The 26,482-nt window shown below is 34.9% G+C and overlaps 7 protein-coding genes across 10 annotated transcripts; 2 read left to right on the top strand and 5 right to left on the bottom strand.

Annotated features, from left to right (window-relative positions):
- Positions 1-353: 353 nt before the first annotated feature.
- LOC118267979 (uncharacterized) lies at positions 354-2,890 on the bottom strand. Of its 2 annotated transcripts, XM_035582241.2 has the most exons (6): positions 2,724-2,890; positions 2,128-2,298; positions 1,726-1,840; positions 1,215-1,300; positions 560-762; positions 354-452 (listed from the first exon to the last, which is right to left on the bottom strand). In XM_035582241.2, the coding sequence occupies exons 1-5, from the start codon at positions 2,838-2,840 to the stop codon at positions 595-597; spliced, it is 657 nt and encodes a 218-aa protein (XP_035438134.2). In that variant the 5' UTR covers positions 2,841-2,890; the 3' UTR covers positions 354-452; positions 560-594. The 2 variants fall into 2 exon arrangements, with proteins under 2 accessions (XP_035438134.2, XP_035438135.2); XM_035582242.2 differs by lacking the exon at positions 560-762.
- Positions 2,891-5,509: 2,619 nt separating this feature from the next.
- LOC118267987 (uncharacterized) lies at positions 5,510-7,583 on the bottom strand. Its single transcript, XM_035582252.2, has 5 exons — positions 7,428-7,583; positions 7,170-7,340; positions 6,626-6,740; positions 5,892-5,977; positions 5,510-5,752 (listed from the first exon to the last, which is right to left on the bottom strand). The coding sequence occupies exons 1-5, from the start codon at positions 7,482-7,484 to the stop codon at positions 5,741-5,743; spliced, it is 441 nt and encodes a 146-aa protein (XP_035438145.2). The 5' UTR covers positions 7,485-7,583; the 3' UTR covers positions 5,510-5,740.
- Positions 7,584-8,252: 669 nt separating this feature from the next.
- Positions 8,253-10,424, top strand: LOC118267982 (uncharacterized). Its single transcript, XM_050694116.1, has 5 exons — positions 8,253-8,579; positions 8,944-9,120; positions 9,245-9,359; positions 9,801-9,886; positions 10,205-10,424. Exons 1-5 carry the CDS (start codon positions 8,520-8,522, stop codon positions 10,226-10,228), a joined length of 462 nt encoding a protein of 153 aa, XP_050550073.1. The 5' UTR covers positions 8,253-8,519; the 3' UTR covers positions 10,229-10,424.
- Positions 10,425-12,289: 1,865 nt separating this feature from the next.
- Positions 12,290-14,330, bottom strand: LOC118267980 (general odorant-binding protein 69a-like). The gene is made up of 5 exons (XM_035582244.2): positions 14,053-14,330; positions 13,718-13,894; positions 13,394-13,511; positions 12,960-13,045; positions 12,290-12,423 (listed from the first exon to the last, which is right to left on the bottom strand). Exons 1-5 carry the CDS (start codon positions 14,122-14,124, stop codon positions 12,400-12,402), a joined length of 477 nt encoding a protein of 158 aa, XP_035438137.2. The 5' UTR covers positions 14,125-14,330; the 3' UTR covers positions 12,290-12,399.
- Positions 14,331-14,610: 280 nt separating this feature from the next.
- Positions 14,611-15,849, top strand: LOC126910804 (putative uncharacterized protein DDB_G0271982). The gene is made up of 3 exons (XM_050694501.1): positions 14,611-14,649; positions 14,952-15,405; positions 15,719-15,849. Exons 1-3 carry the CDS (start codon positions 14,611-14,613, stop codon positions 15,847-15,849), a joined length of 624 nt encoding a protein of 207 aa, XP_050550458.1.
- A 63-nt stretch (positions 15,850-15,912) lies between these two features.
- Positions 15,913-18,067, bottom strand: LOC118267991 (uncharacterized). The gene is made up of 5 exons (XM_050694125.1): positions 17,900-18,067; positions 17,560-17,724; positions 16,724-16,838; positions 16,239-16,324; positions 15,913-16,002 (listed from the first exon to the last, which is right to left on the bottom strand). The coding sequence occupies exons 1-5, from the start codon at positions 17,963-17,965 to the stop codon at positions 16,000-16,002; spliced, it is 435 nt and encodes a 144-aa protein (XP_050550082.1). The 5' UTR covers positions 17,966-18,067; the 3' UTR covers positions 15,913-15,999.
- A 1,700-nt stretch (positions 18,068-19,767) lies between these two features.
- On the bottom strand, positions 19,768-25,940 carry LOC118267988 (uncharacterized). Of its 3 annotated transcripts, none has more exons than XM_050694122.1 (5): positions 25,796-25,921; positions 21,480-21,653; positions 20,923-21,037; positions 20,519-20,603; positions 19,768-19,871 (listed from the first exon to the last, which is right to left on the bottom strand). In XM_050694122.1, the coding sequence occupies exons 1-5, from the start codon at positions 25,853-25,855 to the stop codon at positions 19,859-19,861; spliced, it is 447 nt and encodes a 148-aa protein (XP_050550079.1). In that variant the 5' UTR covers positions 25,856-25,921; the 3' UTR covers positions 19,768-19,858. The 3 variants fall into 3 exon arrangements, with proteins under 3 accessions (XP_050550079.1, XP_050550080.1, XP_035438146.2); XM_050694123.1 differs by lacking the exon at positions 25,796-25,921 and adding an exon at positions 22,008-22,176; XM_035582253.2 differs by lacking the exons at positions 19,768-19,871; positions 20,519-20,603; positions 20,923-21,037; positions 21,480-21,653 and adding exons at positions 23,378-23,480; positions 23,732-23,817; positions 24,553-24,667; positions 25,234-25,404 and having other exon boundaries at positions 25,796-25,940.
- Positions 25,941-26,482: the final 542 nt, after the last annotated feature.

The following is a 26,482-nucleotide window of genomic DNA, read 5'->3' as shown; positions in this document are numbered from 1 at the left end:
TTTCGTTCATTACGAATATTTATAATATTTTTAAGTGGGAATGCACGTATTTGTAAATTCACTTTCTGAGAGTAGGTACTAGAAAAGTATTATTATGTTTTAATAAACAAAATGCATCCTATTTTTACCTAAATGCTATCGTAAGAACAACGACCTCTCATGGACGTCTTAACGTTAGAGTAGGTATTTATATCTCAAGGATTAATTATTATAACATAAATAATCATTATATTATCATCACACATGACAAGTTTTGTAGGTAAACTACTTCATTATACATACATAATGTTCTTCACAATTATTTAATTCTTTTATAAAAATTCTTTGATAAATTAAAATAAAAACGAAATAAATGTAATAATATAAAACTGCTTTATTCATAAGTATCAAAGAAAATCAACAAGGCATTTCTTGCTAGACTGCATCGCCACCTCAGAAATTTAAGCGGGGATCTGGAAAAGAAAATAACTTAGTAATAAATTGGGTACTCAAGGCGACCGAGACAGACCTAATCAGGCGGATTCATGCAGTTAGTCATGCTTCAAGGACGTTTGCAAACCTGGACAGTACAGCAGAAATAATAGTTGCATTGTTCTAAGGACGGCCAAGGTTAGAAAAAGGTGAAAAGTCACGGAGCAACGAGAGTCTTTGCACAGAAGCTCGAGCTTGCTCGATACCCTGTGCGGCTTCGAGAAGACGCGATAATACTCGTGGACCCGATCTTTGTTCCACCACCGGATTCACAGTTGGCTGTGCTGATATCTATACAAAGGATATTCACTTATTCATTTTTTAATTTAAATGCAAGACTACAATTTGGCAGTTGATATAATTATCTAGTTTTTTACATCCTATTACACCAACAATTGCTGCCGACTTACTGTTACAATTTATCTGATTTTGTTATATCTGACTGTACTTTGCCAGGAATGCAAACTAGATTTAGTTAACTACATCTATTAAATGTTGTAAAACGAATGGGAATTATTAGAGTGTCACAAATATCGAATAATAAATTTTATTGGAGTTCCTCAGGGAACAATCATTGGTCCAACACAAAGTAATTCATTCTTATTGTTTAATTTGGCCATCTTTTATGTGTTGTTTTCATTATAGGTATATAAAAAATCTATATAAAACTTTGACAAAGACCATTCGGATAATGTGGGGATGGTTAGCTTAACTAAAATATTTTAAGCCAGCAAAGAAATTACCTCGCTCTTGTGTTCCAAAAAGCATGTGGTCAACAGCGCAGCTCTTTCGCAACCAGCATCTCCATCGCTTACTGACTTCTCGTTAACTGAAATCATTGAAAAAAGAAAGTTAATCAACCAATCAAAACTTTACAAACACGAGTTTGGTCTTGTTTCCTCTACCAAGGTCGGTGTAATTTTTTTATACTCTCTCCAATCTGACAATATCACATCATGCTAACTTTTTTCATACAATTCATCAAACATATCTTCATCTAAAGAGTCCTATTTTTTTCTTTGGTCTTCCGTCTTCCTTCCATAAGTTAAGTTGATTAGTTTCTTTTTTATCCATGTAGCTACAAAACGTTTATACTTTTTTGTTACAACAAATAATTGATGGTTTTTGTAATACTTTTTGCAGATAACATCTTCAGATCTTTAATTAACATACTGCACAAATTACAATTATTTGGTTTATTTTTTTCTAAAAATACGACCTACGATCGATATTCTTAGGAATTAAAATTTTTACCTGAAGCGCATTTCTTTCCAATTTCTGCGAATTTAGCATAATCATCTTCGTTGCTCACGAATTTCTTGAGTTTCTCCAGGGCCTTATCAGCATCGTATTCTCCTTTGTCATTGATCTGTAATTTATAAGTAATAAAAACTACCGTTGAAATATACAGTGTGATTCCTTTTATATCCATTTCTCAAAATACATGCACTATAGAATGAGTGTATTTTCTGGTTGACCTGGATATATCTTTCTATGGATTGGATCAAAATTGGTCACTCAAGCATTACTCTAGTGGCTACTTGACTCAACAAAGAGCTTTGTTTCTATATTAGTTTGTTTTTGATTCTATATTAGTTTGTTGACAATCACAGAAGGTTAAAAAATTATTTATTTAATTTAAAATTTCATACTTACTACTTCAGCTTTCTTATAAACACAGCTCAGGAAACAAGAGTTGATGCCATCGGCACTGCCTGCAGCCTTAGCAGACTTAATTTCTTCAGGAGTAACTCCATGCTCCTTTGAGCACTCCTGTATGTGAGGCTTCACAGCTTCTATGAAAGCTGCTTTCTCTTCGGCAGTTGCCTAGAAAAGTCAAAAGTCTAAGTCAAAACATTTATTTTCTAGTTAAATCTACATAAGGTTAAGACCTTAATTAAAATGAACAATTTATACATTGGAGCCCTTTATCAACAGTGGATGTTTATCAACAGATGATGATGATTTAAAACATAGTATGAAGTGCCAGGTCTATGACAAACGACTAATATTTTTCATATCATAGTTCAAACAGTACAAAGCACCCCATGATGAACTAAGATAAACACATTTCCTTTAGTATAGAAAACTAAAAATTTTAAATAATGTATAAATAAAACTAGGTACTAGTGTTATTTTCTAAATAAAAATTATAACCTTGACTTACTTAATTGAAAGATAACAAATTTCAATTTTTAAATATTCAAAGAGAAAATGAACGTTCCTAAACTATAACAATAATTGATACTTACATGAACCCCGCTCAGGCTCACAGCCACAACACACAAAACCAAACAAGCGAACATAGACATGTTTGACAATAGAACTTTGGACTCCTGATCCTTCGAAGCTTCAACTGTGTATGCCATCAATCGTAAACACACGCCTTTTATATAAAACTCCTGTTGTCGGGTAATTTTACGCGAAGTAATTATCATTACATTATCTCGGCGGCTCAGATCAATGTTAATAGGAAACGCAGCAAAAAATATATCTTTGTTCGTCTACTTCATCAGTGCGTTTTTCATAGCATGTGCATTGTTTCGAGCATTGTAAGGTCCTCAAGAACCTATTAGGGACGACCTTCTTTTGAGACGTTTATGATTTTGTCTTCTGTGTGTGTGACAAAATGTAAAGCATAATTTTATTTGTAGATATTTTTATTTTTTGGGGCCCCGGCCTTTTGGGGGTTAGGAATTTGAGGATTATTGGGGATTCAGAAATTAACTGTATATTTGAGAGAGAAAAATCATCCATTGACTTCTCCCGCCATGAGTAAGGCGAAAGGGAGTGTCATACTCTTACTGACTAAAAACTATCCCGTTCCTACTCCTGCTTTTCGAGCCAGAGCTCCGGTAACTCGCTAGGCAGTCTGCAGCAGTATTTGGGACTGGGATTAGGTATGGGTGAAAGTCATACAACAACTCTGTGCATCTATTTTGATTGGTGAATAATCTTGTATGTGCATCTATTTTGATTGGTAAATAATGATGTCTTGAAAAGGGGAGACCTGGGATACCCCACTGAAACCGACGGCAATATTTGCTGTTTAAATAGCTTGCTGCATGCATTTAGGAAGTAGTAAAATGCATCCTTGTTATGTACTAGCAAAAGTCTTTCTCTTGGAAGAATCCAAGAGATCGCCAGACAATAATGGGATAGGAAAGGTATCTGATGATAGTAATCCCTGCAGCTGCTGCAGTTGGTGTACTTAACACCAGGAATCTTTAATAATTGTGATATCAGTGAAGTTTTACCTAATCTTTTATCCAAACAATCTAAAGTCATATTTTAGCACTCATCTTTTCAAGCCTGTTCCTAATCCGACCTTGAGCGTTAATATTACCTAGTGTAGGAAGTAAAGCACATTAAGTTCCTGCAGGCTCCGCTTGGAGCAGGAGTTGAAATGGAGCAGTTTTTTGTCAGTTCTACGTGGAAGACTAAGGGGGAAGCCGTTGTTCAATAGTCAATAGACGGACGTCTTCCGGCTGATGATGTTGATGAGTCTGGCACACTTTCCCAACTCACCCAGTCCAGAAGAAGAAATTTTACTTTTCCTAAAATAGCGTAAATTTTTGTCATAGTTCTGCCATATTTTTGCATTTTCCTATTTCATTTATTATACTTTAAGTAATGCATGTAGAGACGTAGAGACAGAGATAACAAATGGGGGGGTATTGTTTTTTCATACAAGAGATACCTATTACATAATCAGAACTCAAAAGCTTCTTAAGCATAGTAACAAACAACATAAACACTCAAAACCACACGTCACAACAGAAAAAACTGGGAGAAATTCATTTGGATGTCTTCAATTACAGCGATACAAAGTTCAAAGCAATATTGAAATACAAAGTCCAACACTAAAGTTCCAAGAACACTATAAATAATATATACTTTAATACTGTACTTCCCTAACGTAGCACATAAAGAACATCCTATAATTAGTTGAGTGGACTTTGTAACGCTAATAGTTGTTGGTCCAAAGTTATATCGGGTTTTTCCATTATTTTTTTGCTAAAATTTTGAATTGGACTAAACGAATTAATGGATACTTAAGATGCTAGCAGACAGACAATTTAAGGGTGTGTGGGTGTACAAAAGTATATTATTATTATATGTAGTTTCTTTGTAATTTTGTAAGTACCTACAAAGCTTACGGCCTGCCACGCTATAAGCACCAATCGGTTGATAAAGTCTAAGTCTAATATTCAACGCCAAATGCATTAACAAGAGCCTTCTGGCTTACAGCCCATGTCAGTAATTAATTCTAAATCATTGACACTTCATCACTTTTGAATTACAGCAACGCATCGTCTTCCCAAAAGTACAGCAGAATATTTTTTTATAGACCTAATTTTACTATCTACTTAAGGACTTAATCCTTATACAAAGTTAAAGCTGTAGATTCTTTTTTTTAATATTACATTATTTATTCTAAACAACACGCCATTAACAATACAAGAAAAATAAAAATATTTAAAGCACATCTCATGCAGGCCGAAATTAATTTCCCCAAGCGCAACTAGATGGCGTTGGTATCGAAATAGATCGCGCTATGGTTTCGTTCACTGCGGAGTACATATAGCGGCCGGCATGGTTTATTCTACGTTGCGACTCAAAGTGCCCAACGGAATGTGTTCATAAATAAGGGACCAATTTTCAGTAGTAACTGTAGGTAAATCATGTAAATTGTACTAAAAACGTTGTACAAGATTCTTAAACAGCCTATTTTTTGGAAGGTGTGCAGCAGAGTAACATCTGCTACACCTAATATATCAATAAAAGAATTCACACGGTTTTACCAGATGTAATTAAATATAAAAAAAATATAACTCAATACCACATTAATACTTATTTAAAGTTTACAATTCTATGAAATATTTTTACTTAGATATATTGTATAATATTTTACTTGTTATAAAACCTTCTCTATGTGAAAAGACGCTTTGGTCAGCAATGGCCACTTATAGGCTAATGATGATGATGACTTGTGTACAAGTTGTGATTAAATGATAGAATTTAAAAATACAACCGCTCAATTGCAAACATTTATTTATTTGTCCATTTATTATACATATAGTACTAATACTTAAATATTATACAAATTAAAACACATCAAATAGTGCAATTTGTCACTCTCAATCATTTATAGTAAATCTGCAGGCATTGTGTAAGTGATACGATATCTTTAATAAATACTGTACTGCAAGGAAGTAAAATAAGTATTATTGTACTTATTCTATCATTTTAGTCTGTCTTCAGAGATTCACATGGGTACCTGAAAAAAAACAAAAAAAAACGCAAAATATTAGAATCTAGAATAAATCGTTTCAGAAACCATTGTTTCCAAAATACGTAATCTCGTTTACATTACTTACGTAACGTTTGTCTAAAATGAAAATATCAAAAATAGTTACCGCGCCCTTATGATCCAAGAAGCATTGGGTTAGCAGGACACCTCTCTCGCATCCAGCCTCTCCATCTCCGACAGGCTTGGAGTTTACTGAAACCAAACATATCTTTAGTCATAGATTCACTTTAAAATTGAAAACTTTTTTTGTTATTTAAAAAGGATGAGAAATCGCAGTTTCAGTAGGCTTCGGAAATAATTATGCTCAGTCAAGTACTGGATCATAACTTTAATTGCCACTTCAAACAAAAACTTGTGAAATCTGGAAACTAAATTATACCTTTAAGAAGCAACTATATCTTATCAGCTTAGGAATATCTAAAAATTAATAAAATATCGCGAAGTTATTTACAACTAGTAACCCATCCCAGCTTCTTATGGGCATAATAATACAATAAAAGAAAATACACAACAAACAAACAAACTGACAGCACGATTAGCGCGGTGGCTAGGTAACTGGCTGCCGCGCAACGTGTAGCGGGTTCGATTCCCGCATGGAGCAATTCTTTGTGTGATCCACAAACTGTTGTTTCGGATCTGGGTGTCATGTGCATGTGAAATTGTATGTTTGTAAACGCACCCACGACACAGGAGAAAATCTTAGTGTGGGGCAACGTTTTTAAATATAGAAAAGATTATTTAAATTTTCACTTGAAAAAGAAAGTATTGAAATGTCGATACTCAATAAAACCTTTAAGAGGGAACGATCTCTTAAGTATTTGTTTATTTACAGTACGCTACCTGATGCACAATCTTTTCCAACTTGTGAGAGTTTGGCATAATCGTCATCGTTGCTAATGTACTTCTTGAGCTTGGCTAAAGCAGTATCTACATCGTATTCGCCCTTACTATTCAACTGCAATGAAAACAAATCGATATAAATAAATACAAATAAAGTTACTGTTGTGTTTCCATGAGAACAATTTTTGGTTAAAGCATTATCTGCCGAAAGAAAACTGTTGAAGGCAAATCCTCGGTGGATCGGTCGGCGGTTGACGTGTTAATATCCTATTTTGGCTTCACAGTAGTTCTTCAGTGTAGAAACATTTGTGACAGCCCCTACTCTTCCCACGAATGTCGTAGGAGTCGATGTATGTATTACCGAGACTGGGCAGCAGCTTCATCCTTTGATAAACCTGATTATGGCAGACCTTTCTTATTAGAGGAAGCCCATTGATCTCACAGGTTTTTGATATGGTTTTTGTTTTTCTCAGTGGAAGAACTCCACCTTCCTGCCTGCCAGTGCCTTATTAATTAACAACGCTCCATAAGAACCAGTACTTACAAATTCTGTTTTCTTATAAACACAACTATAGAAACAAGGCTCAATGCCATCTATTTTGCCTGATGCTTTAGCACCTAGGAGTGCTTCGAAGGTGACGCCATGTTTCTTCGCACACTCCTCTACAAATGGTTTCACAGCACTCATGATAGCTATTTTGTCTTCTGCATTTCCCTAAAAAGATATAACAAAATGATAATAAATATTTTTTAGGATTAGAATTAAACTTATAATAATATTCAGCACAAAACAACTACTTACATGAACCCTTTTCAAACTCACGGCTATGCAGAAAACCAAAGAGAATATTTTATACATGACTTATTGTACTGCGCTCTTGACCCTTTGGATATTTAGCTGAATATGCTCTAGAATCAATACTGCGAGGCTATTTATATTTAATCTCTAAATATTATAAAGCGATTTATGTAACGATATCGTCAGTATTTCATGTCATAATACCCGTAACGACAGGAAATGTATCAAAATATCCCTTTTGTTTATCAATGACTTTGCCATAACAGATCAAATAATAATTATCATTACGTACATACGCATAATACATTATGTCATTATAGGTAATGTTTTTAAATTAAACTGATCTTTTTGTAAATTGATTAAAGATTATTTTACTTTATACGTAGGTATTGTCTTATTGTATTCTAAACTTCGTACAGGTTAGTATAACATGCTAAGTAAGATGGTGCTGATTTCCACGTGTTAACGCAAGAACCAAAATAAACCAAAGAGCGTGCTATGTCAGGTGTTGCCCTGTGATGGTTTAGAGATTAGTCTTTGTCTAAGACTCGGTGCATCCAAAGGTACTTTTTTTGAGCGGGGAAAATCACCCTGTGGCTTCTCCCGTCCTGGACGAGGCGAGAGGGAGTGCCAGACTCTTACTTACAAAAACCCACCCCGTTTTTACCCATGTTTTTTGAGCCGGAGCCCCGGTAAACGGTAGGTAGTCCACAGCTCCGAATCTCGCCATGTGAGCGTTTATAGATTAGTCTTTGTGCAACTAAAGGTGATTAGGGTAAGCACCAGGATGGTTTTGATAAGTCAGGAAGATTTGAACGTATCTTCTTAAAAGTTTTACGTTGTCAAGTCGTGCAATACTGAACCTACAACAAATCCAATGATCTTGCAAAGGAAACATAGGCATTGTTTATATTTCTATTGTTATCTCGTAATGAAGACGTAATCGATTTGTCTCCGTATCGAAGGCTTGTCTGCACAGGATATTGGGTTTCTTTGAGTTCCTTTTGTTTTAGTATAAAACCCACCAAATACAATGATGAAATATCAGTTGTTTCTCAAATTTCATTGTGATTTACAACTTAAAAACATTTAACAATGTTCAAGTCAGGTGTTGTGTATTGTTTTGTTGTTGCCGTGTTCTTCAAGAATGCTTTGGTAAGTAAACCCTTAGGATTTGCCATTCTTCTTCATAAAAAGTTGAATCTGGTAATAAAACCTGTAATATTGTTTATCTTTGTATCATATCTTTTGATTAGTTAAGTTGCCATCAATTTCCGTCAGTCACTATTGATAAATGTGTCAAAAAATCAATCACCATTAGGTACCATTTTCTTTTACCGGGGTTCGAAAAGCAGGAGTAGTAACTAGGTGGTTTTTAGTCAGTAATAGTCTGGCACTCTCTCTCGTTTCCTCGAAGGCGGGAGAAGGCATTTTCCAGCATACAACAGATGGTACCATTCTCAGTGTCGTCTTTACTTAGCCCACACAAAACTATAATAATTATCTTTTTTATTTCCAGGCCATAACTGATGAGTTAAAATCTCATATAGAAGCAAAGTTCTTGACAGTTGGTGCAGAATGTATAAAAGAACATCCCCTAACAATTGAAGATCTGTCTGCTTTTAAGAGCAGAGTCTTCCCTGAAGGTGAAAATGCTGGATGCTTCTCCGCTTGTATTTTCAACAAACTTGGATTGGTAATTATTGTTATTTATTTTTACACAGTTATTTTTAAGGGTTACTCAATATGTTGGATTAATACTCGTATTAACCGAGCAATAAAGAAACTTCTTAACAAATAAACACTTCTTTTTTTCGCAGTTTGACGACAAAGGTTCTTTATCCCACTTAACAGCTCTAGAAAACGCCAAGAAAGTATTTGAAGATCAAGGAGAATTAGAAAATATTGAGAAATTCCTCACCACTTGTGCTAAAGGTAACAACGTATAGGATGCTAGATACTTCTAATAAAGCTGTGAGTTACTGATTTCCTAAACACATGAAGTTAATAGCTTCTGTCAGCAGCTTCGCCCTCGTTCCCTGAGTTAAAAAGTGGTCTCTGTTATTCTAAATCATAATTCCTGTTCCGAATTTCATCTCGGTTCTTTCAGCCATTTTGACGTGAAGGAGTTACAAACAAACATACAAACTTTCGCATTTATAATACTAAGTGGGACCAAGGTCTAATTTATATTAAACTTGACCGATAGTTTTGCTGAAATGGTAAAGATCAAGGATATAATTTATAAGCACCATGTACAATTTCAATAATAGATATAGTTCTGTTTATAATATAACGACTCCACATAACTGCCATTGATGACACGTGTGTCGACTAAGACCTACTACCATATTTACCTTTGTTCTTACGTTTCAGTCAACGACGAGGAAGTATCTGATGGGGAAAAAGGCTGCGAGAGAGCAAAATTGGCTTACAACTGCTTCATCGAAAATTATGAACAAGTATGTATTACTATTTATTTTCTTATTATATTGAGGCATATCGACAATGGAAACAGATACATTGAAAGTAAAAAAAAATACAGAAATACAAACTAGTGTTTACATCAGTTAAATATGCACTGCATTCAAGTATAATGTATAAATATAAATGTGTATGTGTGAAATTCAACCTTTTTGTTACTGGATATAAACGTTTTTTCAATAGCATGGTCTCTAAGATAGAATATCTTTATATCTATTCACAGCTAAGAACAAAACATTAACTTATTATTTTGTATTTTCTTTCTTTCTATTCTCATACGATAATTTTTTCCACAGCTCGGATTTGATCTGGAGTTCTAAAGGAATAGAGAAGACAACTCCTTACTCCTATCAACACGTGGACGCACAATAATATTTGCACCCTTATGTTTATATACAATAAGGTTTAATTTACATTAATAATGTTATGTGTTAGAGAGCTAACATTAGTATTATAGCACGGATTGCGGACCTATCATAAGATTTATTTTTAATCACATTATAATTATTTAATCTATATTTGTTTGTTTTATTTACATCAACTCTGAAAGTCTACATTTTTCATAACGTCTGCAGGCAACAGAAAAATTGCCTTTTCCCACGGAGAAGGAATGAATATATATGTCGCACAGATATGATAAAATTAGGAATTTTGTCAAATCTCTAAGGGATTTGATCAAACCACTGAGGATGTCAGAGAAACAACAAGATTTTATCATTTCCCGGACAAAATCTGTTGATTTGACAAATGAATATACATCAAACGTAGATTATTCTCAAAAGTGGCTGCTTAATTTTTATGAGAGGAGAAAATCATACAATGACTTCTCCCACCCGAGTGAGGAGGCAATAGGGGATGTCACTTATACTGACTAAAAACCACCTCGTTCCTACTATTTTAAACCGGAGCCCCGCTAAACACCCTAAGTTGTCCGCAGCTCTGGTTCGAAAAAGTGACACACTAGTTAATAAAAAAAAGGATTTTTATTAATCGGTTTCAAAAACTAGAGATAGACATTTAAAACAATTTAGTATAAAAACGACCAGAAGAAGATATCGATATTAAAAATAAAAAAACGGTCTAAGCTGCGAGTTAAAGTTCATAAATAAATACTGATGCCAAACTAATTACGACTAGAAACTAGTTACAACTGGATAGAACCGACAAATCTGCAAGTCATCATGATACAGACTTATAGCAGTGACCTTTACAATTAAACAAAATACTTTTACTAGTATAAATATTATGATGCACACATCAACTATTCATATCCGAACAACTATTGAATTACTTCCACATTCATATTTATGTGCGTATAATAAAAAAAATTAAAACAAATTAGCTATTTATTTTTTTATAACGTCACGCCTTTTATCCCCGAAGAGGTAGGCAGAGGTGCACATTACGGCATGTAATGCCACTGTACAATGTACACCCACATTTCACAATTTATGTTGTAGGTCCCATGTGGTGAGCCTATTGCCATATACCGGACACATTTCCAGACTCCGTGGCACTACTAAGAAATTTTCGAAAAACCGAAAATAGCCCAGTAATACTTCGCCCGACCCGGGAATCGAACCCGAGACCCGTTGCCCGGCAGTCGCACTTGCAACCACTCGGCCAACGAGGCAGTCGTTTAAAAATTATGCTACCAAAAGTACAAAATATAAAAAAATAAAATAGTCAACTCATTTTGGCATACTCCTTTAGTCCTGATTCCTAAACCGCTGATCCAAATTTCATGAAACATGCTAAGAACCACCGTGATGAATAAGGGTACCGATTAGAATATTGCACTCAAGTCAGTTCATTTATTTGGGTTAAGGCTTAAAACACATCATTTAAATAAAACTAATTTGTTGAAGGTCAAATGATCACCAATCTGACACTAAATGATTAGACCTATCAATTTTCAGCATTAGACATCTTTTGGCTGTGACCTAATAATCCTATTAATTGAGGTCAAATGCGGGCTCAAATACACGTTGCTTCTGCTGTAAGCTGCTTAAGAATTGGGTGATAGTCCACACTGGAGTTAGAGTCTTCTTAACATTAGAGGGTTTTCCATCATTTTCACACTTGGTAGACGTGTGGGTGACGAAAATAGAGTGTAGTAAGTAACAAAGAAACTTGCCTTAAGATAACCAAATGGTATTTTGATGATTTACTGAACTGTTGCTACTAAATTGTATATAAACAACAATGATTTAGGTACAGTACACCTAATTCTAGCAATATTTTAATCAGTTTGTTTCTGTAGTTAAAATTGACGAATACAGGGAGCGAGGCTGCCCCACAGATAACTAAGTAAAATTATTACGATAATATAAAGAGTACTAACTCTAACGATGCATGCCAAAGATAAAAAAAATTACACGTTCTTTATAAATAGTTTATTTAACACATCTACAACACACACAACATAAATTAATACTATTTAATAATAATTTCAAAAGTTTCCATCGAAACTGCTGGTAACGATGACTCGTCAGAAGTCAAAATCGAATCCATACTGAAAAAAATAACAACAAAAATATTAAAATCATCCATCAATGCATTCATATGCGTTTGGGATTAGAGAAAAAACTGATAAAGATATCGGTACTTATAGCTTCTTGTACAAATATTTATTTTAATGAGGACAAAAAATATAACGTGTAATATTAAACAACATCAATTAGTAACTATTACTAATATATTTTGGAAGTAACTGGACTAAAACCGTGAAAAAACATGTAGGTGTTTTTACTATGGCTTCATAACTTTTCTTGATAATATTTTAATTTAGAACACGTTTTGCTAGTTATGTTATAAGTCCTATGTATAAAAAAGAAAAAATGGCACCAAACCTTTACTCTAGATACAACTATAATGGATTTCATTACTAACCAAAAATCCCAATAACAGGTTAACTGACAAACTAAAACTAATTTGGCATTTTATTCTTGCAATCATTGAGACCAACAAGGCTACGTAATCTCCCCAGTATATAGCAATAATAATTAGCCATCAGAGGAATTCCCTAATTGTATCATTAAAATTACTCACTCTGTCAGCATTTTCTGTGAAACAATTGAAAGCTAACTTCGCTCTGTCACATCCTTTGTTTCCGTCACTCGTGTTCTGATGATTCACTGCAAAAAACACAATTATATCTTAGACTCGAAAAAAAATACTATGCATCGATTCAAAGTCAAAGTCAAAATTATTTATTTCAAATAGACCGAGAAGGCACTTTTGAAGGTCAAGCAAATATTACAACATTAAAAAAAAAAAACAAAATGTTTGTCTGTCGGTCAATCCTCTAGTGAAGATTTTTGCTCTTTCTAAAGTATGGATTCCTATGGAGAAGAACTTGCAAGAAACTCCATAGGTTACTCTTTTTCAATCAGGTTCACAATACAATTCTTGGTTATTGGTTGGCTTGATTGTTTGTGCCTATCAAAATAATATCTTTTTAATTTAGTATCTTCGAATCTTACCTGAAGAACATTTCTCCATAATCTCATTGACATGTTTAATATGCTCCTCGTTGTCTTTGAAGACCTTTTTAGCATTCTCCTGCGCTTTCATTGGTGATATCATTCCCATGTCATCCATCTGCAAAAACATTTACTATAAAAATACAAGAGCATTAAACACAGTAACAGAAACTTCTAATGGGTTACCGAGGCTCCAGCTCCAAGCAGGAGTTGGAACGGGGTGATTTCAAGTAACTGACACTCTCTCTCCCCTCAGCCAACGCAGGAGAAGTCATTGGATGATTTTCCTCCCTACATATTACTTCTGTTCGAAACTTTACTTACCACTCCAATTTTCTTGAACAGGCAAGCTACGAAACACTTTGGTTTCTTACCATCAGGGATCATTTTGTTCCTAAAGGACCTAATATCAGACAAAGATAGAGGATGTTGCTGTATACATTGAAGACCAACTGTCGTTAACTCTTTTTGAATGGTTGACTTTTCTCTATCTGATAATGCCTGAAATATAGAATAAAATAGACAATGTTAGGTAAATTTCCAAAATATCCACGCAATTTATTTATAAAAGAAAAAGGAAAGAAGACTAATCAGGAAAATCTAATGACACAGATGAAGCTTAAAAACTTAATGTTGAATATCACAAAGTATAAACTCACCGCAACATTTTTTATTAAGAACCAAAACAGCATTACGTATCCAATACGAATCAAGTCAGTACAGGTACTCATGATGAAGGTGGTGATGGTATTAAATAAAATGAAGATCTTTTAATTTTTCTTCAATGAGCGCTCAAATTAGCTTAAAATGTTTAACAAATAACAACTAGTGAAATATAGAGACAATAATAATGCAAAGTGAAAGTAACAATTTAAAATTTGGTAATTGAAAACAAAATGTGTTATCGTATCAAACCACAATATCAGTTTGATGACTATATTCCTCTTGTCGTATTTATATAAAATAGACTGATAATACACGATGAAACAGCTAAACTAGATGAATTGTTGTTTTGGAAAACCTCGACCTTCGATTTGACTAGCGGAACTCTGCCCTAAGGTTTGAACAATTGAACTGACTACTAAGCTAGATACGATTCGATTCGTGGTACCTAAAACGAATTGGGTAACTGGACAACATGAAACGTGACTTAAATTCTCCCAAGGACTAGGCAGAACAGGCATTTATCTAGGTTAGTTTTTTTTTTATTTACAAGGATGTCTTACCAGATATATTTTTATGATAAAGCAATCTTCGTAAGTTAGTTGAGAAAATCGACGAATATAACAAAAACACTAATATGAAGTGTAATTTAGTTAAAATGTAATAAATTATTATTGTTAAATGAAATGGAAAATGGAACTTTTTAAATGGAAAACAAGCTGAAATTTTTGGGAAACACGCGATAATCTTAAATGTATTTATAAAACGCTGACTGATAGATGTACAGCCGAAACTGCTAGTCGTAGAGAGCTGCAATTTGGCAAGTGTGTTCGTTGGGGGCACTAAGAGATGATTATTGGAGATTCACTGCCTTAACGAGAGAAAAAGAGATTAGAGTGAAAGTGAGAGCGAGAGTGAGTGTGAGAGTAGGCGCGAGGGTGAGACCGAGAGTGAGAGTAGGAGTGAGAGTGAGAGTGGAGGGAGTGTGAGTGTGAGAGTAGGAGTGAGAGTGAGAGCGAGAGTGAGAGCGAGGGTGAGAGCGAGAGTGAGAGCGAGAGTGAGAGCGAGAGTGAGAGCGAGAGTGAGAGCGAAAGAGAAAGAGAAAGAAAGTGAGAGCGAAAGTGAGAGCGAAAGTGAGAGCGAGAGTGAGAGCGAGAGTGAGAGCGAGAGTGAGAGCGAGAGTGAGAGCGAGAGTGAGAGCGAGAGTGAGAGCGAGAGTGAGAGCGAGAGTGAGAGCGAGAGTGAGAGCGAGAGTGAGAGCGAGAGTGAGAGCGAGAGTGAGAGCGAGAGTGAGAGCGAGAGTGAGAGCGAGAGTGAGAGCGAGAGTGAGAGCGAGAGTGAGAGCGAGAGTGAGAGCGAGAAAATGAGAGCGAGAGTGAGAGCGAGAGTGAGAGCGAGAGTGAGAGTGAGAGTGAGAGCGAGAGTGAGAGCGAGAGTGAGAGCGAGAGTGAGAGTAGGAGTGAGAGTGAGAGTGGAGGGAGAGTGACAGTGACAAGCGAAACGTAATGTCGAGTGTGGTTTGCTACAAGCAATGTGTGATGTTTTTGTGTTGCATCTCTGCTGCATGAGCATTTATTTGCGGGCGGAAGTTATGAGGCACACCACATGTTAAAAATACAAAAACAAAAGGAATAAAGAGTTAAAAAGAGTGTGACAAAGCAGTGAGAGTGAGAAAAAGAGAAAAACAGAAAGAGAAAGAGAAAGAGGAAGAGAAAGAGGAAGAGAAAGAGGAAGAGAAAGAGGAAGAGAAAGAGGAAGAGAAAGAGGAAGAGAAAGAGGAAGAGAAAGAGTGATATTATTAAGAATTTAAAAATTAACAACTTTTTGAAGAACTAGAGTTAAAATAACAACAACCGTTGCAGCATATCTTGATTTATTTGAATAATTATTACATTTCCATTCAAGGGTATGGGATGCCTCAACCTTTATCGCCTATATTCAAGTTACTGAAAAGAAATACAAAAAAAAAATTAACTGAGTCTGTAATTATTTTTCACTAGTTTCACAAGCGTTAGTTTACCGTCCTGCCGTTCTGGTGGAATAAAGCCGAAATGTCTGCATTGTAATATAATCTTTGTAATATTATAACATAGATTTCAGTTACCTTTCAATATGTTTTTATTTCGGCTATTTTTACCAGTTTCATTTAACCATAAAATATGGTGTCGGTTTAAAATCTTACCTCTCTAATTTGCCTTAAACAAGCGAACAGAACATCGATACGCTTCATATGTGCTTCTTCATCCACTTCTGTATTATCTCCATTTTCTGTGAAAATAATGATAAAATGTAAACTACATATAGATCCTTTTATCAAAATTCAAAATTTACTACTATTAATAGAGTATTTTGTGGGAGAGCCACAAGACGGTTGAGCCGGCCCATTCGGTACGAATGAAACCAACCAACGTACGAAGTGATACCACGGATTTTCAGAAAACCGACCTGAAACAACGATTTCGTCGTGTTTCGTTGTATGAGCCAGATAATCGGAGGCCCAATTACCCCCTTTTCCAATCTTCCCAATCCTCGATACCCAACAACCCTTAAATATCGCGCCTCTTGTGTTTCTGGTGTCCATGAGCGGCGGCGATTGCTTACCAGCGTGTGATCCGTCAGATGATTTAACGGTTTATACCAAAAAAATAAATAGGTATATATATTTACCGCTAAAGCAGTGATCTAATTCATTTAAGATCCTTTCGGCGTTATCTTGATTGCCAATTACCTTGTTTAAAGATTCATTTAATATGTCCTTGTTATATTTCCCATCTTGGTCTAACTGAAAATAAATTTCCAAAAATTATATCTTGTACTTTTACATTTATTGTTTTGACGCATTTTATGCATTTAGTGATACTAGTGGTCGCCTAGTGGCCGAAATTCGACCATATACGATTTAATTTACAATACCACTTAACATACGTTCAAGGATAATTTTTATTTAACTCAAACTCAAACAAACTCTTTTATTTAAACTCTATTCATATGAGACGTGAGAATATCATCGCAATGTCTATCGATTTTGACGTTTTGTAAAGTACGATCAGATACTATGCATGTGTGTGTAATGTTTTATTTATTGATTTAATGTACTTTATAAGCATTATTTTTGAAAAATATTAGCGTTTTGCACTTCTCCTACACATAAACTATAAGTGTACCAAATTTTATGCTCCTACGTTCACGCAATTTTCGTAAAAAGCGGTCCAAAGTTTTTGCATCACGTATTAATATATAGATTTATTTTCATTTTTTCTTTTATCTCAGAAACAGCTTCTGAATTCTGTTACAAAATTACTACATTTTATGCATGTAGTGATATTTATTTTCATTTTTTCTTGTATCCCAGAAACAGCTTTAGAATTCTGTTACAAAATTACTAAAAAGTAACTTAAATTATCATACTCATAGGTCACTTTTTACTGATGGTACTACATTTCACCAATACTTTATTTATTTCCTTGTTCTGCTATATTTTAGTTATAAGTATCTATACTTACGAATCCAGCATCCGTCATAATGCATTTCTTAAAACACTGATCAACATTGTCATCGGCTTCAATATTTTCTATTTCTGTTTCGTCGATACCACATCCATGCAAACAGTCATGAGCTATAGACTCCAGACCGTCGCGTAGAACTTTTTTGTCTTCGTCGTATAAGCACTGTAAAGCAATATTTTTTTTCATCACCAGTTTAAATGAATTGGTATTTAACACTAACCTTTTCTCATTATGTAAAACCCAGATTCAAGTCAATTTGTAGATCACCACCTATATAATCTAGATTCTAGAAGAATCTGTCCAAAACATCAGTTTCACATGAAAACAAAAAACTTACATTAATGTGATTAAAATGTACTGCCACAACTGCAAAGCACAGCAAGAGCACCCTGAACTTGCACATTTCGAACTGACAATAGCCAATTTTAATAAAAATGTACTCATTCGCTTCTATTTTATATGATCATTTTGCTAATCGTCCTCTAAATAATGTACAATTTCCACATCTCTCTTTGTTCATGGACAGCTAAAAATAAATATTGGGAGATAATTACACATAATTTTTGGTGTTTAAGTTTTTATTTTTGTGTGTGTCTGGGGTTGGTGATTATTCAATATAAATTGAGGAGAGACTTGGCGTGCAGATAAGTAAATAATTGGTGTAATAGACAAAGTTTTAAACTTGAAACCTGTTGTTTTAAATTAATCGATTGCGAATTTTCGCTAATAACTGGAAATATTTTTTTGAGGGCGGAAATATCTTCCAGTAACTTTTCCCACCTTGGGCGAGGAGGCGAGAGGAGTGTCAGACTCTTACTGACTAAGAGCCCCGGAAAAACCCGCATGGTAGGCCGCAGCTTGTCTCTCTGTACGTCTAGGAAAAAAACGACCCTTGGTATTAATATTCAAAACAGAATTTATTAGAATTCCTTAAAAAGAACATTTGGAGAGGCGTTCTTACGCTACAAGGATGAAGTAGTTGCTACCGTACCGAAATCTATTGACCACAACTGGAAGCATTCAGAAATCATATTACCTTTGGAACCCTGATTTGCTAACTACGTAAACATGGTAATAAATTGTACCAATACAATACAGTTGCTACTTCCTGAATCTATTATTTACAACGCACAATAGAACCATCACCATCAACCATCAGGTTAACTCTTAACAATCCTAATAACCATGTTTCACACAGCACTCAATGAGAACAGAATCATATTTTATTAGTTGCACTAATGTAATGGAAGTATCGACATATATGCTACAGAAACAACTAATAGAAATGGGGATAATTGACAATATGAGGATTGATGTGATAAGAAAACGTTGCAGTATTGATGATACCGTAGTGACAAAAAAATGAGAAATGTCTTGACATAGAATGGAGGCAAATAAAATAACTAAAGAAATTTACAAAAATATGTTAGTGCTAGCACTACCCCTACTAATAGGGGTCACCCTAAATAACAACCCTGAATAACATACCGGAGCTACGGACTACCTAGCGAGTTTACCGGGGCTCCGGCTTAATGCAGGAGTAGGAACGGGAAAGTTTTTAGTCAATAATGTGGTGATCTGAGATCACCTAATGCGGACAAGTCATTGAATGATTTTCCCCTTAAAAAAACTACTAATAAGAAGAAGCACATTTCTTAAACTCACAGTAAGACATATTGTGCATCACGAACGAAGTACAAAATTATACGTTCTTCGACTGTAGTTACTTTAATTACAAAGTACACGCAGTGTTTATGCATCCAAGAGATAACGTGACTGTATTTACCTATCACGTGTAAATAGAATACTGTATTGTATGAAAATATATGCCTTCGACAAACTAACTCATATCTTAACAGTTATACTACGACTAATGACAAAAACCGATTTTAAATTCATCAAATTGAGACCAATTATAAAAAAAAGCTGTTTAAGTTTGATTTTTGACACTAGGTATCGATGGATCCTGAAATTTTGGATTAAAATTGACCGTTAAGGAAATAAGCGTAAATATCATCGTTTCTCTACCCTTAGTACGTTTTTGCTTTACGTTGAACGAAAACGAAACGACAACGCGTACGGCGCTCTGATTGGCCGGTCTGAATGAACCAACCAATCAGAGCGCCGAACGCCGCTCTCATTTTGATCTCGTTAAACTTAATATAAACTCATACTAAGCCCTCGGTTCTTCAAAGTAAAACAATCTTTTCATGTGGTATCATCAAGCCTTTATTTCTTAAATAACAAAACATATAGAAAAATCTGTTTGTGTATCAGTATGTATATCTGTTGTTTTTTAATCATCCCATCTGAAAAAAAAAGTTAATTTAAATCAATGTGTGTGACTACACGTGTGTGTGTGTGACTGCACAGTTGGCGAGGTGGCTGGGAGTGGCATACAAATTAGATGTGGACAATTGGCCACTTCTTTGTAGTATGACTCCTCTAGATGGAAAAAAATAGAGAGGGGCATGTCCGGCGTCTTCCGCATTATATTAAAGAGAAATCCAGTTATGACATCTCTTAGTATTTGCTTCTTCATTAAACTCACATTTAACAACTTTTGTTACTAATGGGAAAAAAATACGTTTAGCATCTATTGATTGACAACTTCAAGTGGTCAGGTGGCTACAGGCGAAACTGACAAGTGAGTGGGGTCTCATATGCTCACCCTCTACTACGTAGGACTCATAAGAACTGATCAAAAATGTGAGTTACATAAGTCATGGGCAATATCCTCTTCTGGAATTATTACGCGTGGTGTTATGTACTAATTTTACAAATGCGAAAGCTTGTATGATTTTTTTCGTTTGTTACTCCTCTACGTCAAAATGGCCGTAGGGATCGAGATTAAATTTGAACAAGGATACTCGTTTATTGGATCATGGATTATCGTCTGAAATAACACATAGGTCACTTTTTATCCCACAGGAACGCGGGCGAGACCTGAACTCACCTCTTCTTGGTGTCAACTATGCAGTCAAACAGCATTTTAGCTCGATCGCATCCTTTGTCTCCATCACTGACATCTTCATCATTAACTGCAATCATAGAAAGTTTTATTTGAAACATGAAACTAACTATCTGTGTGTCTCTTTGTGTAACCCACAAATTCTTGTTTCGGGTCCGGGTGTAATACATATGTATGTGAAATTGTAGTTTTGTACATGCACCCAAAACAGGAAAAATTCAAGTTTGGAGCAACGTTTCTTTAAAAAAATATATCATTAACACATTGAACGCCGTGGTGATCACCGGTGACCGACGTTAGCGGAGGATTTGCCTTCAACAGTTTTCTATTGGCAGTCAAAACTTAATTGAAATATTTATTTAAAGCACCACCATAAAACGATTACTCACTTTTTTCACATTCTTCTCCGACAGCGCTAAGGAACTGCTTTGCCGGTCCCCCGTCCATATTGTCATTGACGAAAGCTATGCTGCTGTCTACGTCAAATTTACCCTGGCTGTCTAACTGAAATCAATTAAGGAAAGATCAGTCAAGTTAAGACTTCTCAGGGAAAAAAATATGACAAAGCCTCATGATAGGAAGTCTACTGTCGGGATATGCCGAAACAGGCATCGCACCATGGAGTTCCAGAGCTAGTCTATTAGAGGACCAGGTGACCTATACAGGTGCTGATGCACACCAGGGTGGTTTTAGTGAAGTAAAAATCTCCCCAAAAAGTTCAGTCTTTTAACGGTTTCCCCTAGTTATCAAACAGGCTATCTGCTGTATTTCTAAATAAGTGATAGTATACCGATGCCTTGCTTCTACAGCCTGTAACAGTCCACTGCTCGAGAAAGGCCGCCTCTCCAAACGAAGGTTTGCAATAATCTTCAAGCGCTGTCGAGTGCAAGAGCTTCAAGATTTTATGAAAAAGCGCTGTTTCTCAATCTTCCAATTGAATACTTACAAATTTAGCTTTCTTTAAGAAACAGCTCATAAAGCAAGGATCGATATCACCAGCATTGCCGTTTTTCTTTGCTTCTTCGAATTGTTCTTCAGTAATCCCGAATTCATCTGCACATTCTTGTACAAAGGGGCGCAAAGCCTCTTTTATACCTGCCTCTTCATCACCAGATTGAGCCTGTAATGTTAGCATTACAATAAGGATACATTTTCGCACCTCATAGATAACAAAATATATAAACATACAAATAAAATCAGCTACGCTATTCTGTAACTATCAATTCGAACTTTAAAAGTTAGCTAGATCGCATTCTCGCTAATTCTCACAATTAATGACTTCACTACGGTCTTTCGAATTGAAACTTCTCAAGGATCAGCTAGGCTATAAGCAGTTATTACAACGAAACAGAAAACACTGTTTGTGGCATTTATTTCATTTCATTTCTACAGTTTCCTTGGAATCGTGGAATTTTATTACACTGATAACTCAAAATAATTCCAATACATATTAAAAACTACTTAAAGCACTTACATAAACGCTCACTAAACAAAACAGCGCCACCACAAAAGAAGAACACCTCACAACGAACATTATGAAAATAATTTTATTTATTTTTTTCAAACACAAGAACAACTTCACCAGTTTTCTAGATTTATATATGAGGATGAAGGTGACAACTGCAACATTTATATGAAATGCACGTAAACACTAGCCACGGTAATTGCGACAATTTTATCATTAAAATCAGTTTCACACCTGATGCAAAATACGGGGAAGTCTACACGTCCAATAATGGTGTATTTAAAAGTACATTATCATGTACCATCACACAGGTATCACAAAAATTGCAAATTATTGCTGAAAATCATTTTGACTTTGATATAGCCGAAATTCGAGGGAGAGTTGAATTATTTAAACTAATTCAAAATATATTAAAATCCTTGTCAAATCGTATGACTAATGCCTTTTGATAAAACAAAAGTTATATAATAGTTTATTTATTAAGTAAACATAAAATTAAGGTTAAAGTATATCTGAAATTGCGGACTAACTTAGCAAGTAACCAGGACTCCGGCTAGGAAAAGCAGGAATAGGAACGAAGTGGTTTTTAGTCAGTAAGAGTCTGACTTTCGCCTCGCCCAAGGCGGAAGAAGTAATAGGACGATTTTCTCCCCTTAAAAAAAAGGTTAAAGTAAAGTCTCTGCCTAGCCTCGTGGGAGACAGGTGGTGAAGAAAGAAACTAGTAAATTGAAAGAAATGATAAAATAATGTTACAGCGCAGCAGTTTGTTTTTACGGAGAGAAAAGATGCTAGAAGATTTACGAAAGATGCATACTAAATTGACAAAGCCACTTATAAGCCTGGAGCCTGGGTTCTACAGCTTGGAACCGACGAGCATTCATGAAAAGATGATATTAACAATAAAAAGGCCTGTCAATTAGCTATAACGTCATTTTATCTTTCTATCTCCATACATACAGACATACAAACTATAACTTTATTACTCAATAAAAAATATTTAATAATAACAGAAAACAGCGTATAATTAACCCCACTAAGGACACGAGATATTGCAATTACTATGTATGTCGTTCCCGCTATCTCACGATCATGACAATTTATAACATTTTTCACAGAACAATAAAATGTCCTCAATCTTGATTGTGAACTGGTTCTAATTATTAGGTGCATCTTACATTGTTTATACTATATAAAACTTTATTAAATCAAAATAAATCGTCGAAATGTTTGTACGAACACAACTTTTAAAGGACTGCGCTAAATCCGGTAAGGTTCCAGCTTTGTAGCCGTACTTGGAGCAAGTCGTCAATTGTAAATCGATGTCGTTAAACGTAATATAAACTCATACTAAGCCCTCTGTTCTTCAAAATAAAACAATATTTTCATGTGGTATCATCAAGCATTTATTTCTTAAATTACAAAACATATAGAAAAAAATCCATTTGTGTATCAGTATGTACTTTTGCTTTTTAATCACTCCATCTGGAAATAAAATTATTTAAACGTTAATTTAAATCTGTGTGTGTGACTTTCATGTGTAAAATCCAGTTATGAAATCTTTTTATATTGTTATATCTCATCTCTTATTACGCGTGGTGTTAAGTACAAATATTATAAACACCAAAATTTGTATGTTTGTTTGTTTGTGGCTCCTTTATTTCAAAACGGTTGAAGGGATCGAGATTAAATTTGGAATAGCTCTAGATTACAACACGGGCGTGGCCTATACGTACCTTTTTCTTAGTCTCACCTATACAGTCAAACAGCAGTTTAGCTCTATCGCATCCTTTGTCTCCATCACTGACATCTTCATCATTAACTGCAATCATAGAATGTTTTATTTGAAACATGAATATAAACTTTCACAACGACATTGACAAACCTTTCGATAACTCGACGAGCACGAAAGTCTCATTGTTATTCGGTCAAATTGTTTTATTGGGTCTATCGATTTTCGAAATTCTCAGTGGAGTCATATTTAAAGCCTAATTATAATCAAGTGTAAGCCTAGTGTGTAGTGTAGCATGAAGTCATATTTAAAGCCTAATTATAATCTAGAGTAAGCCTAGGGTAATTGCTCGCCCTTCTTATATTGGTCTCATAAGTTATACCAAAATGCATATACCTCTCTACCTACTTTTTTTGGAAAGAAGAGATTGTTAGTCAAGAAATTATTAAGTTTTTAATCTCAAAAGTGTCATTGGTTAGCTGTAGGCTGATCTAACTATGTAATCTGCAAATTACTTCCCGGTTGGAGCGGTGCCTGGGCAACTGGCTGTCGCACTATGTGTAACGGGTTCGATGCCGATACCCGCACGGATTACTCCGTGTAACTATTTGTGTAATCCTCAAATTATTCGGGTCTAGACCCAAAACAATAATTTGAACCCAATTTCACACACAATGACATCCAGATGTAATATGTATGCGAAATTATAGCTTTGTAAATGCACCCAAGACACAGGAGAAAATCCTAGTATGAAACGACGGTTCTTATAAAAAAAATATCATTAATTGAAATAATTATTTATAGCACCAAAAAACGATTACTCACTTTTAACACATTCATCTCCGACAGCTTCAACGAACTTCATAGCCGGTTCACTGCTCACATGGTCCTTGGCGAAAGCCATGGTGCTGTCTACGTCAAATTTACCCTGGCTGTCAAACTGAAATCAATTAAAGAAAGATCAGTACCAATGTTCTCCAGAGCTTTCCAATACCACACAATATCTTTAATCAGTACCTACTGATTATTCAATATTAAACTTTTAAAATTGTGGTGGATAATATTCCATCAAAATCAATATCAAAATAGCTTTATTTGCTGAACAAAGGTGTAGTACATAGTGACTAAGGTGTTATTTATTTGAGTTACATATATCTCTTTGTTCTACCCAATGGGCATACAAATATTGGGTATGGCCCAGACAAATTGCATATTAATTAAATTTAAAATTACCAAAACTTTAAAAGGTAAAAAAAATTTAAATTTTATGCAGTTTTTGCATTAATCAATCTCCCCAAAAAGTTCGCCACATTTTGACGGTTTCTCCCATTTATCAAACAGGCTATCTACTGTATATCTAAATATGTGATAGTACACTGAGGCCTTGCGTATACAGTCCGTAACCTCCACTCCAAATGAAGGTTTGCAACAATCTTCAAGCGCTGTCAAGTTAAATTGAAAATCACAGTTAAAAACTGTTTCGTAATCTTCCAATTGAATACTTACAAATCCAGCTTTCTTTAAGAAACAGCTCATGAAGCAAGGATCGATATCAGCAGCATTGCCCTTTTTCTTTGCTTCTTCGAATTGTTCCTCAGTAATACCGAATTCATCTGCACATTCTTCTACAAAAGGGCGCAAAGCCTCTTTTATACCTGCCTCTTCATCTGATTGAGCCTGGAGAATATCACAAAACATAAAAATAAAATCAGCTAGGCTATTCTGTAACTATCAATTTGAACTTTTGATGTGGGCTCGATCACATTCTCGCCCATCATTGGTCGAGATTATTTTCACAATTAATGACATGATGCGATCGAATTCACTTTGATCTTTCGAATAGAAATTTCTATAAGCAGTTATTATTACAACAAAACAGAAAACAAATTTTGTGTCATTTATAATTTCAATTTTTTTCTAACTTCTTATAAATAGATTTGAACAAAGCAACGATGCTTTGTGCTTTGTAAGGATCCTATTAAACTGCTACGAAGCAGTTTAATAGGATCCCTTACACTGACAACTCTAAATAATTCCCAATACGGATTAAAAATAATAAAGCACTTACATAAACGCTCACTAAACAAAACAGCGCCACCACAAAAGAGGAACATCTCACAACGAACATTATGAAAACGATTTTATTTTATTTTTTTAAACACAAGAACAACTTCAGTTTTCTAGATTTATATATGAGGATGAAGGTGACAACTGCAACATTTATATGAAATGCACGTAAACACTAGCCACGGTAATTACGACAATTTTATCATTAAAATCAGTTTCACACCTGATGCAAAATACGGGGAAGTCTACACGTCCAATAATGGTGTATTTAAAAGTACATTATCATGTACCATCACACAGGTATCTGAAAATAATTTTGACTTCAATACAGCTGAAAGTAAATGGACAGTCGAATCATTGACACTAATTCAAAATTTGAATTTACGGAGAGAAAAGATGCTAGAAGATTTACGAGAGATGCATATTAAATTGATAAAGCTACTTAAAGGTCTGGGGCCTGGGGCCTGAGATCCAACGAGCATTCATGAAAAGATAGGGGATGGGTAGGATATAAACGATGCAAATTAGGTAAGTATGTCAAAAATGTAAATTAGTGTTAGCGTAATTTTATCTTTCTATCTCCATACAGACATACAAACTATAACTTTATTACTTAACTAGCTACTTCCGCGCGGTTTCACCCGCTCTGTTCGGCTCCTATTGGTCATAGCGTGATGTTTTATAGGCT

The sequence above is a fragment of the Spodoptera frugiperda genome, chromosome 6, assembly GCF_023101765.2.
Source record: "Spodoptera frugiperda isolate SF20-4 chromosome 6, AGI-APGP_CSIRO_Sfru_2.0, whole genome shotgun sequence".
Taxonomy (NCBI): Eukaryota; Metazoa; Arthropoda; class Insecta; order Lepidoptera; family Noctuidae; genus Spodoptera; species Spodoptera frugiperda.
This window is presented reverse-complemented; position numbering and strand designations above follow the sequence as displayed.

What these genes read in the sequence shown, in the direction of transcription:
- LOC118267979 (XM_035582241.2), bottom strand. Translation starts at nt 2,840, where the DNA reads ATGGCATACACAGTTGAAGCTTCGAAGGATCAGGAGTCCAAAGTTCTA. An exon ending in TGGAAAGAAATGCGCTTCAG is followed by an intron (nt 1,301 to 1,725) that starts GTAAAAATTTTA and finishes CAATGATTTCAG; the next exon opens with TTAACGAGAAGTCAGTAAGC. An exon ending in TTTTGGAACACAAGAGCGAG is followed by an intron (nt 763 to 1,214) that starts GTAATTTCTTTG and finishes TCCTTTGTATAG; the next exon opens with ATATCAGCACAGCCAACTGT.
- LOC118267987 (XM_035582252.2), bottom strand. Translation starts at nt 7,484, where the DNA reads ATGTATAAAATATTCTCTTTGGTTTTCTGCATAGCCGTGAGTTTGAAA. An exon ending in TGAGTTTGAAAAGGGTTCAT is followed by an intron (nt 7,341 to 7,427) that starts GTAAGTAGTTGT and finishes ATATCTTTTTAG; the next exon opens with GGAAATGCAGAAGACAAAAT. An exon ending in TTTATAAGAAAACAGAATTT is followed by an intron (nt 6,741 to 7,169) that starts GTAAGTACTGGT and finishes TTTTCATTGCAG; the next exon opens with TTGAATAGTAAGGGCGAATA.
- LOC118267982 (XM_050694116.1), top strand. Translation starts at nt 8,520, where the DNA reads ATGTTCAAGTCAGGTGTTGTGTATTGTTTTGTTGTTGCCGTGTTCTTC. An exon ending in TGTTCTTCAAGAATGCTTTG is followed by an intron (nt 8,580 to 8,943) that starts GTAAGTAAACCC and finishes TTTTATTTCCAG; the next exon opens with GCCATAACTGATGAGTTAAA. An exon ending in TTTTCAACAAACTTGGATTG is followed by an intron (nt 9,121 to 9,244) that starts GTAATTATTGTT and finishes TTTTTTTCGCAG; the next exon opens with TTTGACGACAAAGGTTCTTT.
- LOC118267980 (XM_035582244.2), bottom strand. Translation starts at nt 14,124, where the DNA reads ATGAGTACCTGTACTGACTTGATTCGTATTGGATACGTAATGCTGTTT. An exon ending in TCTTAATAAAAAATGTTGCG is followed by an intron (nt 13,895 to 14,052) that starts GTGAGTTTATAC and finishes TCTATATTTCAG; the next exon opens with GCATTATCAGATAGAGAAAA. An exon ending in TGTTCAAGAAAATTGGAGTG is followed by an intron (nt 13,512 to 13,717) that starts GTAAGTAAAGTT and finishes ATGTTTTTGCAG; the next exon opens with ATGGATGACATGGGAATGAT.
- LOC126910804 (XM_050694501.1), top strand. Translation starts at nt 14,611, where the DNA reads ATGTCTTACCAGATATATTTTTATGATAAAGCAATCTTC. An exon ending in TTTATGATAAAGCAATCTTC is followed by an intron (nt 14,650 to 14,951) that starts GTAAGTTAGTTG and finishes AAAAGAGATTAG; the next exon opens with AGTGAAAGTGAGAGCGAGAG. An exon ending in GAGCGAGAGTGAGAGCGAGA is followed by an intron (nt 15,406 to 15,718) that starts GTGAGAGCGAGA and finishes GTGACAAAGCAG; the next exon opens with TGAGAGTGAGAAAAAGAGAA.
- LOC118267991 (XM_050694125.1), bottom strand. Translation starts at nt 17,965, where the DNA reads ATGTGCAAGTTCAGGGTGCTCTTGCTGTGCTTTGCAGTTGTGGCAGTA. An exon ending in TACATTTTAATCACATTAAT is followed by an intron (nt 17,725 to 17,899) that starts GTAAGTTTTTTG and finishes ATTGCTTTACAG; the next exon opens with TGCTTATACGACGAAGACAA. An exon ending in ATTAGATCACTGCTTTAGCG is followed by an intron (nt 16,325 to 16,723) that starts GTAAATATATAT and finishes TTATTTTCACAG; the next exon opens with AAAATGGAGATAATACAGAA.
- LOC118267988 (XM_050694122.1), bottom strand. Translation starts at nt 25,855, where the DNA reads ATGTTCGTTGTGAGATGTTCCTCTTTTGTGGTGGCGCTGTTTTGTTTA. An exon ending in TTTGTTTAGTGAGCGTTTAT is followed by an intron (nt 21,654 to 25,795) that starts GTAAGTGCTTTA and finishes CTAACATTACAG; the next exon opens with GCTCAATCTGGTGATGAAGA. An exon ending in TCTTAAAGAAAGCTAAATTT is followed by an intron (nt 21,038 to 21,479) that starts GTAAGTATTCAA and finishes AATTGATTTCAG; the next exon opens with TTAGACAGCCAGGGTAAATT.